Genomic DNA, 19,975 nt, shown 5'->3' on the forward strand with positions numbered 1-19,975 from the left:
ATTATGCTGGCCCCATAATTTAGACTAATGTAATAATTTAGAGAGGTGTTGAAGGCTTGGCTTAGGCTTCGGATCTAAGCCACATACTCTAAACTTTCCCCTTTTCCAGAATGTTTTAGAATAGAGTATCCAAATTGGCTCGGATGTTTAAAAAAAAAAAAAGTTGTACTAAGATGCTCTTTTAATTGATAACTCTTTAGCCAACTCCTGATCAAGCAATGCTTTTATTCCCTCTGACCATATGAATCCTGAAAACCCAGGGCATGCTACACACTCAAGGCAGTTAGAACACCTGTGTTTTAAACACCTGTGGCCAGGCGCGGTGGCTTGCGCCTGTAATCCCAGCACTTTGGGAGGCCAAGGCGGACGGATTACGAGGTCAGGAGATCGAGACCATCCTGGCTAATGCGGTGAAACCCCGTCTCTACTAAAGAATACAAAAAATTAGCCAGGTGTGGTGGCGGGCGCCTGTAGTCCCAGCTACTCAGGAGGCTGAGGCAGGAGAATGGCGTGAACCCAGGAGGCGGAGGTTGCAGTGAGTCAAGATTGCGCCACTGCACTCCAGCCTGGGCGACAGAGCGAGGCTCCATCTCAAAAAAATAAAAATAAATAAAAATAAAACACCTGTACATGCCTCGCAATGGCTGACTTGTATGCTGATAAAGCAGCCTTGGTGGAACACATGGGCTCTAGGACACCTGTGTACTTCTTCCATTGACTGAGATGTATTTTTATAAACATTGGTTCTCAAAGTGTGGTCTGTGAACCAACTGCATCAACTATCGCTTGAGAACTTGTCAGTAATGCCCATTCTCAGGCTGCATCCCAGACCTACTGATCAGAAGCTCTGGGAGTAGGACCCGGGAATACGTGTTTCAGCAAGCCCTCCAGGTGATTCTGAGGCATGCTAACATTTGAGAGCCATTGTTAGAGGCAAGGTTGCTTTTGTTTCCCAACCTGTATATGTCATTTGTACATGTTATTGTAAGTAATTTAAATATTATAAAAACTGGGCTGGGGCCAGACGTGGTGGCTCAAGCCTGTAATCCCAGCACTTTGAGAGGCCAAGGCAGGCGGATCACAAGGTCAGGAGTTCAAGACCAGCCTGTCCAACGTGGTGAAATCCCGTCTCTACTAAAAATACAAAAATTAGCTGGGCGTGGTGGCAGGTGCCTGTAATCCCAGTTACTCAGGAGGCTGAAGCAGGACAATCATTTGAATCTGGGAGTTGGAGGTTGCAGTGAGCCGAGATTGCGCCACTGCACTCCAGCCTGGGCGACAATGCGAGACTACACCTCAAAAAAAAAAAAAAAAAAAACTGGGCGGCTCACACCTGTAATCCCAACACTTTGGGAGGCCAAGGCAGTGGATCGCTTGAGTCCAGGAGCTCAAGACCAGCCTGGCCAACGTGGTGAAACCCCGTCTCTACTAAAAATACAAAAATTCGCCAGGTATGATGGTGGGCACCTGTTGTTGCAGTTACTTTGGAGGCTGAGGTGGGAGGATTGCTTGAGCCCGGGAGGCAGAGGTTGCAATGAGCTGAGATTGTGCCACTGCACTCCAGCCTGGGTGACAGAGTGAAACTCTGTCTCAAAATAAATAAATAAATAAAATAAAAACCAATAAAATATAAGCACTAAAAGAAATTGAGATTTTAAAAATAAAAATTATGTTGAAAGCTTTGGAAAAAATTAAAGCAATTTGCTAACCAAAATTGCTATAGAACCAGGCATGGATGAAATAAATGTAAAACATTGGGAAATTTTCCACTAAAATTTACAAGAGTTCTGCTGTTAGATTGCTTTACAGATGTCTTGAAATCCTTGCTCCAATTTAAAGGAACCAAAACTAAAAAATCATAGACAATACATTATGGGTATGGTTTATGCAAAAAATATTTTTATATAATCCCAGCACTTTGGAAGGCCAAGGCAGGCAGACTGCTTGAGCCCAGGGGTTCGAGACCAGCCTGGGATATATAGCAAGACCCCATCTCTACAAAAAATACAAAAATTAGCTGGACGTGGTGGTGTGCACCTGTGGTCCCAGCTACTTGGGAGGCTGAGGTGGGAGGATTGCTTGAGTTTGGGAGATTGAGGCTGCAGTGAACCAAGACCACGCCACTGCACTCCAATCTAGGCAATAGAATTACACCCTGTCTCAAAAAAAAAAAAAAAAAAAAAGATTTGTAAATATATTTTTTCTTCAACTTAAAATTAGTATTTTTAAAAAGCATAAAAGTGATTTTTACTAAGTATACGTTTATGTGTTTTAAACAAAAATAAAATGACTAGCATGGGTTTGCACATGTAGTTTTTTAGGATTCCCCTTTCTGAATGATATTTTCCATTAATTCAGCTAACCACAGGCCCAATTCATGGGATAAGAGAGCTTCTCTGGATCTTGACTCTCATGTTTTTGCTCTTTGTGTATACAGATCTCTGGGGAACTAAGGGGGAGGATGTGATTGGCAAGGCAGGATTCACGCATTCCTGGGTCCCAAGTCTCTGGTCTATAGAACTCCAAGGTGTCAAATCTCATCTCAGTTTGAGATCCACCCACTGATGCACTGCTAGGCTTCTGGAGACAGCAGATAAGGCCATCAGTGCAGCGGTTAGACATGAAGAACCCCCTGCCACGCACGTGAACCTAACAGTTTGTTAAGGCCAAGAGAGTACTAGTGCATTCAGCTCTAATGTTATTTGCCAAGTGGTTTGGGTTCTTTGCACAACTTCCTTGGTTGCAAAATTGTACTCATAAAAAGAGAGGTCAAGATTAGGGAGCCAGATGTATGGAGGTGACCTTGTGCGTAACTCAATGATGGCTCTATTGTTTCAAGTTCTCATCTACTTCAACAAAATCTGTTCTCAGTCATTTATGCCTGAAATTTCTCCACTCTTGTTTACAAATGGAAAGAGTAATTCCCCAGCTGTAGCTCTTTAGCCCTCCAGATCACAAGTGCTAAGATCCCAGAGTCAGAAGTCAGTCTTGCCACATTCATTCTCTGCCCAATGTGTGAGAAATCACTCCACTGTCTCTAAGAATACATGATACCTTGCTGCCAGTAATAAAACCCTAAAATCAATGATTTCTGATTTATAAGCTGTTCCAATTATAAGGTTTTCTCAGCAGGACTCAGTCTGCAAGGGTATGGCATTAGCAGAAACAGGATACTTTAGAGAGGAGCACTTGGATTTTAAAGTTTTTTGATAACAAAGTAAGAAAAACAAAATTTGTCATCTAGAGAAATGGTAGAACCAATTTACTTGCTGAGCATACATTAGACACACACACACAGTCAGACTCACAAAACCTCTCCTCTGCACGGCATAATTGGAATTCCAAATGCAGGATTTAAAACCCAGAGAAAATTTCTTTTATTTTCCTTCTGTCTTCCTTTTTTTTTTTTTTTTTTTTTTTTGAGACAGGGTCTCATTCTGTCACCCAGGCTGAAATGCAGTGGCACAATCACGACTCACTGCAACCTCGGCCCCCCAGATTCAAGCCATCCTCCCACTTCAGCCTCCCAAGTAGCCGGGACTACATGCATGTCCCACAATGCCTGGCCAATTTCTTTATATATTTTTGGTAGAGATGGGGTTTGGCCATTAGCTGGGAGTGGTGGCACACACCTCCTTGGGCTCAAGCAATTCTCCCACCTCAGCCTCCTGAATAGCTGGGCCTACAGGTGTGTGCCACCACCCCCAGCTACTTTTTGTTATTTTTGTAGATACAGGGTTTCACCATGTTGACCAGGCTGGTCTCAAACCTGAGCTCAAGAGATCTGCCCGCCTCGGCATCCCAAAGTGCTGGGATTACAGGCTTGAGCCACCATGCCTGGTCTGACTTTTTTTTAAATAAACAAAAATGACTTTATAATTTAAAAATCAGTCAGTGGGGAAAATATTTTTTATAAAACATGAATGCATGAGACTGCGATCAACCTCAGTCAGTGCTTCAAGAAAAATGTATTTCAAGTCCAGTCTGTGAAAGATGAAAAGTACAAGTGGTTCTGCCCTCAAGGGTTTACAATCTGCCTGCGTAGATAAGATGCAAACAGGACCAAAGTTCCCCCAAAATAAAAGGCAGTTTGTAAACACCAGGTGAGCAAGTACAGCAGAAAATTCATGTTCAGAGATCAAGATAAAGGGTCTTTGAAAAACAGTTTTGGATGGCAATGAATGTGACTTTAGTGGCAGCTGATGAATTATAAATTCAGGGACTCCACTAAAGCAAAGGAGGTTCTTAGTCAGCAATCCACCATTGAATATGGAAATAAATTCAGGACTGCCAATGGTGAAATGAGCTCTCAGGGAGTTGGAACTCTGGTGCTGGAATTGAACGTTCCACTTACTCAAACATGTGGAAATCTATAAAAAAATGCTGAGTCCATGACTAAGAACTGAATTTTCATGCAGGTCACAGTAATAATTCAGGGATGAATCAAAGTGAAACTGGCCCAATTGTCTCACAGAACTGATGTTTACGGTTTATTTTGAATAAACATAGAAATTTACCTTTCCAGTCTTGAAACTTGAGAAAATTACATTTGTTTTATCTGAGAACCCTTCTCAAGAAACAAACCATCAGGCCTCCCTGACAGTATCAAGGAGCTGAAACTTACTAGATCACTGCGTCTGCACAATGACATGCCAGACCCCTCACCATTTATGATTGCCTAACCAACCACCTGCTGCGTGTTGACAAACTCCTCTTCCATACTCCTCCCTAATTCCTGTTTTCCCCCATATGGTTATTATACATTTATTCCCTGTTATATAAACCCCTAATTTTTATTTTATTTTATTCTGAGGCAGGGTCTCACTCTGTCATCCAAGCTGGAATGCAGTGTTGCAATCATGGCTCACTGCAGCCTCAACCTCCCAGACTCAAGCAGTCTTCCCTCCTGAGTAGCTGGGACTACAGGTGTGCACCACCACACCCAGCTGATTTTTTTAATTCTTTTCAGAGACAGGAGTCTCACTATATTGTCTAGGCGGGTCTCAAACTCTTGATCTCAAGTGATCCTCCCACCTTGCCTCTCAAAGTGCTGGGATTACATGCATAAGCCACCACATCCAGCCTAAGCCCCAATTTTAGTCAGTCAGGGAGATGGATTTGAGACTGATCTCCCATCTTCTTGGCACCGGATTGAAACCTTCTTTCCTGGTAATACTTGTTGTCTCAGCGATTGGCTTTCTGTGCAACAAGCAAAAGGACCTAGACTGAACCCCTAATGTTTTGGTAACAAAAGAAGTACTAGAACCACTGCTATGAAAGTGTTGAAACTGAAAACCTACCGCATAAATTCACTAGTAACTGTGAGGTAGGAGGCAGGACTTGACTCCAGAGGCGGGGCAGAGACATCAGACCAGGTTGAGAACTAGCTAAAACAGGGCTGGGGTGAAAGCAGCCTTCAGACAGGTCCACCAGTGTGCCGTGTCAATTTACTGTTGCTATGGCAACACCTGGGCGTTACCATCCCTTTCTGTGGCAATGACCCAATGATTACTACCCCTTCCCTAGGAAGTTCTGCATAAACCTCCCCTTAATCTGCATACAATTGAAAGTGGGTATAAATACGACTACAAAACTGCCTAAGCTGCTATTCTCTGCCTACAGGGTAGCCCTGCTCTGCAAGAGCAGTCACGGAGCTATAACACTTTCTCTTCAATAAAGCTGTTTTCTTCTACCTCTGGCTTGCCCTTGAATTCTTTCCTGGGCAAAGCCAAGAACCCAGGTAGGCTAAGCTCCACTTTGGGACGTGCCTTGCCCTGCATCAGCTGGACATGCTTAACTTCTACCAAATTTCTTTAAATAAATAGTTTGAACCTGCTGCCCACACTTTCTCATCACCCACTCCCTGACTTTTGAAATCTGCCCTTTACCCATCCCCCCTTTGCCATTATCAATGGCCTCCTGGTCACCCTTGTGTTCCTCAAGCCTAGCAAAGTCCCTGGCAGAGTTCTGAAATGTTTGCAGATGTGAATCTGTGACTCAAGTTGATGGCTTTTTCTCTAAGTCCTGTTACCTTTGGCCATGCTGGAGCATGACATTAATATTGATCTGGCCAAGAAATTATCTTCCTATCATGTTCCATGATTCTTCTGTCTCTCCCCCAGCCTTCAGCTACTTCTTCATGAATATTTTTCCTGCCCCAACTTCCTGCTTCCTACATGTGGCTGCAATCCAAGGCTCAGTCCTTCACTCTCTTCTCGCTCCATACTTCACTATATACAGGATATTATGATAATAGGTGTTGTAATAATGATGCTAAGTTCCTAGAGTATACTGGGAATGTCATTCACTAGCTTATTTAATCCCATAAAAACTTACAATGTAGATATTATTATTCTACATTATGGGTGAGGAAAATAAGGCTCAGAAATTAAAGACTTAAAGACATGTGCTTAGTGGTATGGTCTGGATGTTTGTGTCCTCCAAATCTCACATTGAAATGTGATCCCCCCGAGGTCAGGAGCTACAGACCATCCTGGCTAACATGGTGAAACCCCATCTCTACTAAAAATACAAAAAAATTAGCCGGGCGTGGTGGCAGACACCTGTAGTCCCAGCTACTTGGGAGGTTGAGGCAGGAGAATGGCATGAACCCGGGAGGTGGAGCTTGCAGTGAGCCGAGATTGTGCCACTGCACTCCAGGGTGACAGAGCAAGACTCTGTCTCCAGAAAAAAAAAAAAAAGAAAGAAAGAAAAGAAATGTGATCTCCTATGTTAGAAGTGGACCCTGGTAGGAAGTATTGGATCACAGGGATAGATCCCCCAGGTGGGCTTAGCACCACCTCCTAGGTGATGAGTGAGTTCTTGCTCAGTTAGTTCACATGAGACCTGGTTGTTTAAAAGAGTGTGGCACCTCCCCACGCCCCAATTCTCACTCTTGCTCTTGTCATGTGACATACTTGTTCCCCCTTAGGCTTTTGCCTTGATTGTAAACTTTCCGAGGCCCTTACCAGAAGCAGAGGCCAATGCCATGCTTCTTGTACAGCCTGCAGAACTGTGAGCCAATTAAACTTTTTCTTTTTAAAATAAATTACCCAGTCTCAGGTACTCCTTTATAGCAATGCAAGCAGCCTAACACAGAAAACTGGTACTGAGAGTGGGGTGTTGCTATTAACACACTTGAAAGTATGGAAGCAGCTCTGAAACTGGGTAATGGGCAGAGGTCAGATGAGTTTGGAGGGCTTAGGAGAAGACAGGAAGATGAAGGAAAGTTTGGAACTTCTTAGAGACTTGTTAAGTGGTTGTGACCAAAATGCTGATAGATATGGACAGTAAAGGCCAGGCTGATGGGATCTCAGATAGAAATGAAGAATTTATTGGGAACTGGAGTAAAGGTCACCAATTCTATGCCTTAGCAAAGATCTTAGCTGTGTTGTGTTCATGCCCTAGGGATCTGTGGAAGTTTGAATTTAAGAGTGATGACCTAAGGTAGCTATCTGGTGGAAGAAATTTCTAAACAGCAAAGCATTCAAGCCTATGATCAGACATGGGAGCAAATAAATAAAGTTGGAACTTATATGTAAAAGGGAAGCAGAACGTACAAGCTTGGAAAATTTGCAGCCTAGCCATGTGGCAGAGAAAGAAAAAGCGTTTTTGGGAGAGGAATACAAGCAGGCTGTGGAGCAACCACTTGCTAGAGAGATTAGCATAACTAAGAGGGAGTTAAGTGCGAATATCCAAGACATGGGAAAAAGGCCTCAAAGGCATTTCAGAGATCTTCTAGGCAGCACCCCACCCCCCCATCAAAGGCCCAGAAGCCTACGGAAAAAAAATGGTTTGGGGAGCCAGGTCCAGGGCACCACTGCCCTGTGTAGCCTCAGCACACTGCTCCTCACATCCAGGCTGCTCCAGCTCCAGCCATGCCTCACAGGGCCCCAGGTACAGCTTGGGCTGCTGCTCCAGAGAGTACAAGCCACCATAAACCTTAGAGGGTACCATGTGGTGTTAAGTCTGTAGGCACACAGAATGCAGGCATGAAAGAGGATTGGCAGCTTCTCCCTAGACTTCAGAGGATGTCTTGGAAAGCCTGGATGTCCAGGCAGAAGCCTGCTGCAGGGGCGAAGCCTCATAGAGAGATTCTACTAGGTCAGTGCCAAAGGGAAATGTAGGGTTGGAGCTCTCATACAGAGCCCCTACTGGGGCACTGCCTAGTGGAGCTGTGGAAAGGGAGCCACCACCCTCCTGACTTGAGAATGGTAGTAGAGCCTCTGGCAGTTTGCAACCTTAGCATGCAAAAGCCATGAGCACCCAACAACCTGTCAGGGCAGCCTCAGGGGCTATACCCTGCAACCACAGGGGCAGAGCCAACCAAGGCCTTGGGGGCCCACCCCTCCCACCAGTATGCCTTGGATGCGGGACATGGAGTCAAAGGAGATTGTTTTGGAGTTTTAAACTGTAATGACTGCCCTGCTGGGTTTCAAAGTTGTATGGGCCTATCACCCTTTCTTTTGGCCAATTTCTCCCTTTTGAAATGAGAATATTTATCCAATGCCTATAACACGTTGTACCTTGGAAGTAAATAACTTTTTTTTTTTTTTAATCTCACAGGCTCATCAGTGGAAGGCTTTCATCTCTAGATAAAACTTTGGACTTTGGAGTTTGAGACTTTTGAGTTAAGGCTGGAACAAGTTAAGACTTTGGGGAACTATTGCAAAGGCATGATTGTATTTTGAAATGTGAGAAGGACATGAGATATGGGGGGCCAGGAGTGGAATAACATGGTTTGGATGTTTGTTGCCTCCAAATCTGATGTTGAAATGTGATTCCCAATGTTGGAGGTGGGGCTTAGTGGGAGGTATTGGATCACAGCAGTGGATCCCTCATTAGTGGCTTAGTGTCATCATCTTGGTGATGAGTGATTTCTCGCTCAGTTAGTTCATGTGAGATTTGGTTGGTCTTAAAACAGTGTGTCACCTCCCCCCAACTCTTGCTCCTGCTCTCACCATGTGACATTGCCTGCTTCCCCTTCACCTTCTTCCATGATTGGAAGTTTCCTGAGGCCCTCACCAGAAGCAGACGCTGGCACTACGCTTCCTATACAGCCTGCAGAATCATGAGCTAATTAAACCTTTTCTTTTAGCTAATCTCAGGTATTCCTTTTATAGCAATGCAAATGGCCTAACACACCTAGCAAATAGCAGAGTTGGGATTTCAGCTCAGATAGCACTGTTTTAAAGGTCCAGATGCCCTCAAAACAAATGAACCAATACATAAATATTTAAAATAGAAAATAACTGAAAATTCAGAAATAAACTATGCTGCTTCCTGACTGCAGCATTGACTCTAACCTCTCTCTGTCATGTTAATGCTGAGTTTTCTGCTTCCTCTTGACATGTTCTTGTGGTGTCTGACCTGAATTCAAAATTCACCTTGTCTATGACTACTAATTATCACCCCAACCTTTTTTTTTTTTTTTTTTTGAGACAAGGTCTTCCTCTGTTGCCCAGGCTAGTGTGCAGTGGCACTATCATGGCTCATTATAGTCTCAACATCCTGGGCTCAAGCAATCCTCCCACTTCAGCCTCTTGAGTAGCCAGGACTTCAGGTGTGCACCACCATGCCCAGCTAATTTCTTAATTTTTTTGTAGATACGGCCCTTGCTTTGTTGCCCAGGCCTGTCTAGAACTCCTGGTCTCAAGCAATTCTCCCACCGTGGCCTCACAAAATCCTAGGTTTACAGGCATGAGCCACCACACTTGGCCTTATCTTTTTGAAAATCTATTCCATCACTCTTCTATCACTGTTGCCATCACTCTCAGAGTCATGGAAGCTCAAGATCATAGAGTCTTTTTTTTTTTTTAAGGGAAGGTCTCGCTCTGTTGCCTAGGCTGGAGTAAAGTGGTGTGAACATGACTCACTGTAGCCTTGATCTCCTGGACTCAAGCAATCTTCCCACCTCAGCCTCCCAAGTAGCTGGAACCACAGGCACGTGCCAACATGCTTGGCTAATTTTTTTTTTTTTTTGAGACGGAGTTTTGCTCTTGTTGCCCAGGCTGGAGTGCAATGGCACAACCTTGGCTCGCTGCAACCTCTGCCTCCCGGGTTCAAGTGATTCTCCTGCCTCAGCCTCTAGAGTAGCTGGGACTACAGATGACCACCACCATGCCCGACCAATTTTGTATTTTTTTTTTTAGTAGAGCCGGGTTTCCTCATGTTGGCCAGGCTGGTCACAAACTCCAGACCTCAGGTGATCTGCTTGCCTCAGCCTCCCAAAGTGTTGGGATTATAGGCATGAGCCACCGCACCCAGTCATGCCCAGCTAATTTTTTTATTTTTTGGTAGAGATGAGGTCTCACCATGTGGCCCAGGTTGGTCTTGAACTCCTGGGCTTAAGCAATCCTCCTACCTAGGCCTCCCAAAGTACTAGGATTACAGACATGAGCCACAGTACCTGGCCTAGAGTTACTTTTGACTTTTCCTTGTTCCGTTTATGTATAGCACCTCCTTTAATTCCTTACTGTCTCCCTCTCCTTTCCTACAGTCACACCTCAAATCCTGGCTGGCTCCTGTCCTCTCTCACCTGATAACTGCCACAGTCCCCTATCTGGTATTCCCACTTCTTGTCATCCTTCTCCTGGAATATACCCTGCGATTCCCCATGAGGTTACACTTCCTAAAAATGAAGCTTTGCATTTGTCACCCAAATATAAACCTTTCAGTGGCTCTTCTTCAGAGATAAAATCTAGGTTTTACATCTGATTTTCAAAACCCTGAACAATCCAGTTCCTTCTGTTGTCTTCAGCTTCATCTCTACTTCATGCATACAGGAATTCTCTGCTGAGCTTAACAGTTTAAGTCAAAATTGGACAGCCTTAACTAGGGTGATTATGTAATTTACCATCCAAACTGGAACCATTTTCAAAGTGAAAATATGTGCCATCAAGAAATGAGGTCAGCTGGGTAAGAAATGGGGTCAGCCGGGTGCAGTGGCTCATGCCTGTAATCCCTGCACTTAAGGAGGCTGAGGCAGGTGGCTTGCTTGAGCTCAGGAGTTCAAGACCAGCCTGGGCAACAGAGCGAGACCCCATCTCTACCAAAAATACAAAAAATTAGCCAGATGTGTGGTATGCACCTGCGGTCCCAGCTACTTGGGAGTCTGAGGTGGGAGGATCGTGTGAGCCTGGGGGGCGGAGATTGCAGTGAGCCGAGGTCACGCCACTGCACTCCAGTCTGGGTAACAGAGTGAGACCCTGTCTAAAAATAAAAAGAAATGGCATCAAGTGAGGTGGCTCACACCTGTAATCCCAACACTTTGGGAGGCCTAAGGCAGGAGGATCATTTGAGCCCAGGAGATTGAGACCAGCCTAGACAATGTACAGAGACCCTGTCTCTAAAAAAAATAAATTAGCCGGGCACAGTGGTGCACACACATGGTCCCAGCTACTCAGGAGGCTGAGGTGGGACTATTACTTGAGCCCAGGTGATCGAGGCTGCAAAGCTCTGATCATGGCCTGGACAACAGAGCAAGACTCAAAAAAAAAAGAAAAAAAAAAGAATTGGTCCACAGGACGTAAACTGGTATTATCCTATATTAACTGGGAGGTATGATCACTCTGTTCTTAATGTTACCTTGCCATCTATACACAGGCCACCTCAGATCAGCTACTAATGGTATATGTCCAGAGTCCTCACCAGTCTCTTCTCTCCTCTAAATTTTCTGCTCTAAGTCTGGTATCTGGAGTCTCCATCTTTGATAAGCCCCTTCCAGCCCTCAGGTTAGGCCACCTGGTTAGCTTTCAGTTTGGCCTTCTCACTGTAACAGACTCTGACCTACCAGCTCCCGGGAGCTGGCCCTGCCCCTCCCAGGCCAGCCTTAGCTCTAATGCTTGAAGAGCATTGCCACCTCCACAGTCACTGCCCTTCATATCTCCCCCTGCCTTGGACATTTGTCCAATTGCCACCCTTCCTTCACACTCAGATCTTCCAGCCTAGCCATTAGGATGTCTCTCTCTGACTTTCTGTGGCCTCTATTTTCTCTATCATTTGCTTTGCACTCACCATAGCCCTATTGAGCAGCAAATAACCTTGTGGGATTTAGTTTGGAGTCCCTAAGAAAGGCTACTGGCAACAAAGGTCCTGGCTGCTTAATCATCTCACTCCCAGCCTGTAACAGATCGGGTGCTTGGTGAATCACTACAAAGGGCATTGGGGAAAGGTGGTAAGGCTGGTGATGCTAGGATCATCTGACGGAGGAGACCTGGGTTGCAATGGGATGCAGTCTCTCCCATTTTCCCACTCTTCGGAGTGGATCCCCTCTGAGAAAATGCAGACATTCTTATACGCAAACAAGCAGCCACAGAGAGACGCCCATCTCTAATAAACAGCACGCCAAAGCTCTCTGGCAATGACAGCATCTACCCTCTCATGCATGTAGCTCTTCAATAAATGTCAAATCCCAAAAATTACAGCAAAATCCTCAGAGATACAATGGTTCTCTACTACACATGGACAAGCAGGTAATTATTTGGAAACACTCAGAGAAATGGGTTTTTCAGTGGCCTCCAGTTTCCCATGGGTCAAGGTGGGCTTCCTGCCCCATCTATTCCCTGTGACCAAGCAAGCCCTGTGTTCTGCTGTCCCTCCCCTTGTCCTAATCAACCAATTACCCTCATCCTGTTTCCTGAAGCTCCTCCACCCGCCTAACTCAAAATGGCTCGATTTCCTCCTGACCGCACAGCACTCAGAGTTTCTACCCAATTAACAAACAGTGGGGCGGAGGCAGGCGGGGAAAGCAGGTTATAAAACAAAATAGACAGTGTGACCTCATTTTGTTAAATCTTTACAAAATATTTTTTGTTTGTTTGAGACGAGTCTTGCTCTGTTGCCCAGGCTGGAGTGCAGTGGCACAATCTCAGCTCACTGCAAAATCCGCCTCCTGGGTTCAAGTGATTCTCCTGCCTCACTCTCCCAAGTAGCTGAAACTACAGGGGCATGCCACCAGGCCCAGCTAATTTTTGTATTTTTAGTAGAGATGAGGTTTCACCATATTGGCCAGGGTAGTCTCAAACTCCTGACCTCAAGTGATCTGCCCGCCTTGGCCTCCCATAGTACTGGGATTACAGACGTGAGCCATCGCGCCTGGCCAACAAAATGTTTTAAAGTAGATATTTATATGGAGAAAGTCTGGTAGAAAATACAATAACCTATTAATAGTGATTTTTCTCATCTGTTTAAGTTTTTCTACAAATGGGTATTACTTGCATAATAAAAATTAATGAAGCAAAAATAACCATAGGTATATATGTTGGCTTCTTTTTTGCTAGTGGTAGTGGGTGTGGTACCCTGCCACTCTATCATGACCACCACCCGCAGATTAAGAAGAAAAACAACCCTAAGGCCCAGGAGACCAGCTGCATTTGTGGCCCTCTGATGAGAGTCAGAGGCAAAGGTTGCCTTCATTCCTACCAGTGTGTAAAAACAAACTCATGATACTCTCATCACTCACCTGCCAATTGCAGGCTACCACCTACGCTATTGTTTTGTTGTTGTTTTGTTTTGTTTTGTTTTTGCCTTCCATATCCCTAGCCAAGAATTAAGGTGTGCTGGGAAATGCAAATTCTATGTGCAAAAAAAATAAGCATACCTTGTTTGTGAGAAGCAAAATAAAATAGGGCCCTGAAAACAATAGAACACAGAAGACAAAATGCAGGATTTAGCATTCCACTTTTGATGTCAGTCAAGTTCTTTTCCTTCTAGATTTTCTGCCTCATAAGTATTCAGTTCAGTTTATGAAACACCTACTATCCACCAGGCACTGTTTGTTGGTATAAGGAGGAATGAGGCCATGTTAAGTTGCAAAGGCTTTGTAGACAAACGGCGGATGTCTGCAGCATCAAACACTGCCCTTGAGCCTCATTACCTGGGCTTGTGTTTGAGGCTACTGCTAGTCTCCTCTGGCCATGCTATCTGATTACGCTGAGCCCATATGGCTGGGCTCTTCCACCTGGAAGTCACTTTGGCCTCTCACTGAGCTATAGGTGACATTAGGGAGGAAAGCTGCCTGTTGTCTTTGAGGTGTCACTCAGCAACTCACCCAAGTAAATTTCATATATAACACATGAGCTCTATGTAAGTCAGGCCATTCCAAACATACCCTCCAAAGTTGAAGAAAATCCACCCGATCCTTTTCAAGAGACGCAGTAACACACAGTTACATTTGCATGGATTACCATATGTGTTCCTTTTGCTGGAGACCCAGAATGAGAAAACACTGACCTCAGCCATAAATGAAGCTTTTAAAGTTCAAATTCTGCCTAACAACTACACTAAACAACTGAGCACTTTGTGGAAACCCAAAGGTGAGGAAATGAATATGTGGGAGGTACATGTGAGTCTCCCCTCCTCCTCACCATGCTTAACTTGTCCTTCCCCACCAAGCCCAGCCGGAGGGATACTCACCCACACAGCTCTTCCCGTCCTCAGACAGGGCGTAGCCACTGTAGCACTGGCAGACGAAGGAGCCCGGCACATTCACACATAGCTGCCCACAGTTGTGGTCCTCCATGGCACACAGATCCTGGACTGAGGCAAAGTCACGCTGTTAGAACACAACGTCAGGCACATCTGAGAACGCCTCCAGCCCAGGGTGAAGCAACAAGCAGCTCCAGAGCCCTCACCAAAGTAACTTTTAAAAACATTATAGGATTCGATGTGTGATCATAGTAGAATATTTGGAAAGCATTAAAAAATAGATAAAACAAAATTCACCTGTAATCCCCCCATCTGTAATCCCCCTACCCAGAGGCAACCACTGTTAACATTTTGGTGAGTTTTCTTTCCAGGTGAGTTTCTGCGTGTATATAAAAACACATTTTTCAGTCAGGCACAGCGGCTCATGCCTGTAATCCCAGCACTATGGGAGGCCGAGGTGGGCGGATCACTTGAGGTCAGGAGTTGGAGACCAGCCTGGCCAACATGGTGAAACCTCATCTCTACTAAAAATACAAAAATTAGTTGAGCGTGGTGGTGTGTGCTTGTAATCCCAGCTACTCAGGAGGCTGAGGCAGGAGAATCGCTTGAACTTGGGAGGCGGAGGTTGCAGTGAGCCGAGACTGTGCCACTGCCCTCAAGCTTGGACGACAGAGCGAGTCTCTGTTTCAAAATAAAGAAATAATATAAAAATAAATATAACACATTTTTCAAAGTTGGAATTACTCATCACCTCTATGAAATACATTAAATAATTTTTTTGAGATGGAGTCTCGCTCTGTTGCTGGTATAAGGAGGAATGAGACAAAGCTCTTTGAAAACCCTCTTTGTGCTCTATTTATTCATCCTAGGAACAAACGAAGAAAATGGAGAAGCCAAAAGAGGTTAGGTAGAGGTAACAAACATTACCAAGGAGAAATACATACATGCCTATTCGTGGTCTTATTTTGGTCAAATATTTATTCCGTGTCCACAAAGTGCTAAGCTCTGGCTGTTTATTCACATGCAATATAGGAACAGATTATAGTATGCATCTACTGCAACAGAACTAAGAATATGTTGGTGGATGAAAATATTAAAGGCGTCTTCCATCCATCACTGACTCAGTCTCTGACACTATTTCCCAGCAAGGAGAACAGCTCGGATACCATGAAACAGCTAGCTGTACCAGTGATTTTACCATTAAAACGGGAGACAATCAGAGAGCATTAAAGGGGTTGAATATATTGAAGAGAATTTTCTCTGGTTAAAAGCTATCACTGGCCAGGTGCGGTGGCTCAAGCCTGTAATCCAAACACTTTGAGAGGCTGAGGCGGGCGGATCTTCTGAGGTCAGAAGTTTGAGACCAGCCTGATCAACATGGTGAAACCGTGTCTCTAATAAAAATACAAAAATCAGCTTGGCGTGGTGGCACGCGCCTATAATCCCAGCTACTCGGAAGGTGGGAGGCTGAGGCAGGAGAAAGGCTTGAACCCGGGAGGTAGAGGTTGCAGTGAGCCAAGATCACACCATTGCACTCCAGCCTGGGTGACAGAACGAGACTCTGTCTAAAAAAAAAAAAAAAGCTATCACTACAACAGGTATGATTTTTAAAAACTTAATTACTAGAAAGCTTGATTAATTACTGAATCCAATGGCTACATTTTAATATCATCTTCTAGATCTTTGAATTTCATAGTTTATTATGCTTTTAGATAAATATAAAATATCACATTGATTTTTAAAAAGATAAAAGCTGATTTGATTCAACATCTCTATTAAATGCATTAAACAATTTTAAACATGAAAACTTACATCATTGCATTTTAAAAACGCTTAGGTCGGCCGGGCGCGGTGGCTCAAGCCTGTAATCCCAGCACTTTGGGAGGCCGAGACGGGCGGATCACGAGGTCAGGAGATCAAGACCATCCTGGCTAACACAGTGAAACCCCGTCTCTACTAAAAATACAAAAACTTAGCCGGGCGGGGTGGCAGGCGCCTGTAGTCCCAGCTACTCGGGAGGCTGAGGCAGGAGAATGGCGTGAACCTGGGAGGCGGAGCTTGCAGTGAGCTGAGATCCGGCCACTGCACTCCAGCCTGGGTGACAGAGCGAGACTCCGTCTCAAAAAAAAAAAAAAAAAAAAAAAAAAAAAAAAAAAAAAAAAAAAAACGCTTAGGTCTAAGATTCTACAAATAAGAATTCTGGTTTTAAAATTCTAAAGGAAGTATTTTCACTCCCAAATCAATAAAGCAGATGAAAAAAAAAAGCCTTATAGACACAAAGTGTTTTACCTCTCAGCAGTATGTTTATATCTTACATTTCCAATTAGGAACTCCAACCAGAATGTCCAATGTAGATTTCCAATGGATTCAGATGTAAGGACAACACCCATAACCAGAAGAAAACTTCAGCTAATACAAAAATCATAGTGAGTAATCAAAGAATGACAAAACCTAAATCAGCTAGGCCAGAAATATAAGAAATGTCTGAATCATACGATAGTCATTCATTTACTCAGTAAATATGTGTTGGGCACCTACTATGTCCTGGGCATTGGGGATATCGTGGTGAACAAAACAGACAAGGGGTTTCTGCTGTCACACAGCTTGTATTCTACTAGCGGGTAGTAACAAGAAGCTTTAGGAAGAGTATTTTCGGCCAAAAGGACAGTGAATGCAAAGGTCCTGAAGAACAAACTGACCCCATTTGAGGAACAGAAATGCCAGAGTGGCTGTTAGATGCCACCTAAATAACTAACATGCGAGGCAGGACATGATAAAAATCCCTAAGAGAAGTGCCAAGAAAACTTTCCCTTCCGGCATAAATCATAATGTTAACTACCTATGTGTTTATGGAGTGATGGATGTACTGTGTCTTGGAGCTTACCAGACTCTAAGCTCCCTAAGTGGGTGGGCAGTGTCCCTGCACAAAGTCCTGACGACTAGGAGGTGACACTCCAGCATGTTGGAACCAGCTCTGGAAGGGTGGCAGCAACTTCTCCACCTGGGTCCTCCCAATCTCTACTGCAGATGCTGCCTTGCCCCCATCAGGGGTCTGGCAGGAACTCTGCCTACCATGGTTACCAAGTAGTGGCGTGAACACAGGTGATTTTTCATTCTTTTATTTATAATTGTCTGATTTCACATTTTCTAACAGGAACTTTTATAATAATGGAGGAAGAAAAAAATCAACCTATTACAAGTGAACCCTTTTGAAAGTACCATTTCAAAAGCAATGAACCAGGACTTTGAAGGAACAATCTTCTTTTCTAAAAGGCTTCCCTGCACAGGGTAGGCAGAGCAAGGCAAGGACATGCTTGTTCCTTTCAGGATGGGCTGGGATATCCGCAGAAGAGTCTGTGAGTAACTGCAAGCTCCCATCTGCAGAAGCAGCAGGGACCTTTGAAAATCTCCATGCCAAGGTACTCCCCACCACAATTAAATTAGACTGGTAGGGGGTAGGATTTGGGCAGTGGTGTTTGTCAAAGTCCCCAGGTGGCCCCAGTGTGCAGCCAGGCTGAATGTCATCGAACCTAACAGATAAAAGGTCCTCACAATCCTCCGTGGGGAAGGGGCCCAGATCCAGGAGTCAGTCTCCCCCTTTAATGACTGAGACCCTAAGGTTCAGCTTTCCTCTTCTAAACAAATCTGAGTGATTTTTGTCCTTGCTCACCTCTCCAAGAGGCTAAAAGAACCCCAAACACCTACGTGCGGGTGTGAGATTACTGCTTGCATCCCAGAACTGTCCCACAAACAGCAAGCTTGCCAGTTGGCTCCATGCGGATTGTCCTTCCTTACTGTTTTTAGAATTGTTGGGGATTTATGGCCATGAGTGATTTGTACCGACCCAAGGGAAACCATTCAGGGATTAATCTAATTAAACAAAGACAAAGGAATAAATACAGACTGGGTTCTGACAAAACAACTTTGCTGTTTTTCTGGCAGTGGCTATTTCCTTTTGAAACAAATACAGATGTTTTTGGATGATTCCTTATGCTTTTGAAAAACAGCCCTTCTTTCTCTCTGAGGCCAGGAGGATTTCACTGAAGTATGACAAGCACTGCATCCAGAGCTCCCCCTACCCCGGCACAACCTTCCACTTTCTCCACCTGGTGGCCCCTGTGAATGGCTCACAGCCCCAGTCAAATGTCACCTCCTGTGGGAAGCCTCCTGCAAGTTGGCTGGACTTAAGGCTTCTTCCCCTGTGTCCCTACAGCACTATAGACATGGCTCCGCTCTAGCATTTAGGCACTGATCCCATGGTATTGGAAGGACTTGATCACGGCTGTCTGCCCCAATATAAACAGGTCAGTTTTGACCCCCCTAGAGCCTAGCACAGTGTCCTAGCACATGTATTTGGCCTCCATAAGAGTTCATTTGCTGAATGAACAATGAAAAAGGCCCAGGTGCCCTGCCTCCCAGGAGGGATGGTCCTAAAATCCTAAGAACCACCTCCTCCATCAGATGTGGGGTCCTCAGAAGATGACTGAGATGGGAACAAAATTCTCTACAAGTCTCTTTGCCTCTCCTCATCCCCAGCAAAAGATACTCACATACCAGAAGAGGGCTCAGAGTGAGGTAGGAGGCAGGACTCAACACCAGAGGCGGGGCTTGGACACAGGATCAAACTGAGGACTAGCAAAAACAGGACTGGGGCAGAAGCAGCTTTCCATAAGACACGCCCACCAGTGTCACATGGCAGTTTACCATTGCCATGGCAACACCTGGGAGTTACCACCCCTCTCCATGTCAATGACCTGACAACCCAAGAGCTACTATCCCTTCCCTAGAAATTGCTGCATAAACTGCCCCTTAATCTGCACGCAATTAAAAGTGGGTATAGGCCACTGGTATCACACCTGTAATTCCAGCACTTTCGGAGACCAAGGCTGGTGTATCATGTGATGTCAAGAGTTCAAGACCAGTCTGGCCAACATGGTGAAACCCCATCTCTACTAAAAATACAAAATTAGCCAGGTGTGGTGGCAGGTGCCTGTAATCCCAGTTACTTGGGAGGTTGAGACAGGAGAATCACTTGAGCCTGGGTGGCAGAGGTTGCAGTGATCTGAGATCATGCCACTGCACTCCAGCCTGGGCAACTCCATCTCAAAAAAAAAAAAAAAAAAAGTGGGTATAAATATGACTGTAAAACTGCCCTGAGCTACTACCTACTCTCTGCATATAAGGACAGCCCTGCTCTGCAGGAGCAGTCACAGAGGCGTAACACTGCCAGGGCTGTAACACTGTCTTGTCAATAAAGCTGTTCAATTCTACCTCTGTTTGCCCTTGAATTCTTTCCTGGATAAAGCCAAGAACCTTCATGGGCTAAGCCCCACCTTGGGGCTCACTTGTCCTGCATCAAGAGCACAATGACATCTCAGAGCCAGCCCCCAGCTATGGACTCCAGAAAAGCTGTCATGACAGTTAGGGAACCTGTGTGCCCTGCTATCCACCGCGTCCCGGTATTTAGCACAGTGCCTGGCACATTGTCCTTGCTCAACAAGTACTTGTTGAATGGATGAATGAACTCATGCTCATGTGACACAAGCAC

General features: G+C 44.8%; 1 protein-coding gene across 3 annotated transcripts in view; it reads right to left on the bottom strand.

Moving 5' to 3' along the window:
• The window catches only part of LOC105476092 (matrilin 2), a 167,356-nt gene that overhangs the window by 61,690 nt on the left and 85,691 nt on the right, over positions 1 to 19,975 (bottom strand). For all 3 annotated transcript variants that reach the window (XM_011731743.3, XM_011731742.2, XM_011731741.3), the window contains exon 5: positions 14,416 to 14,538. In XM_011731743.3, coding sequence (XP_011730045.2) covers positions 14,416 to 14,538 — 123 coding nt within the window. The remainder of the gene's footprint in view (positions 1 to 14,415; positions 14,539 to 19,975) is intronic.

The sequence above is a fragment of the Macaca nemestrina genome, chromosome 8, assembly GCF_043159975.1.
Source record: "Macaca nemestrina isolate mMacNem1 chromosome 8, mMacNem.hap1, whole genome shotgun sequence".
Classification (NCBI taxonomy): Eukaryota; Metazoa; Chordata; class Mammalia; order Primates; family Cercopithecidae; genus Macaca; species Macaca nemestrina.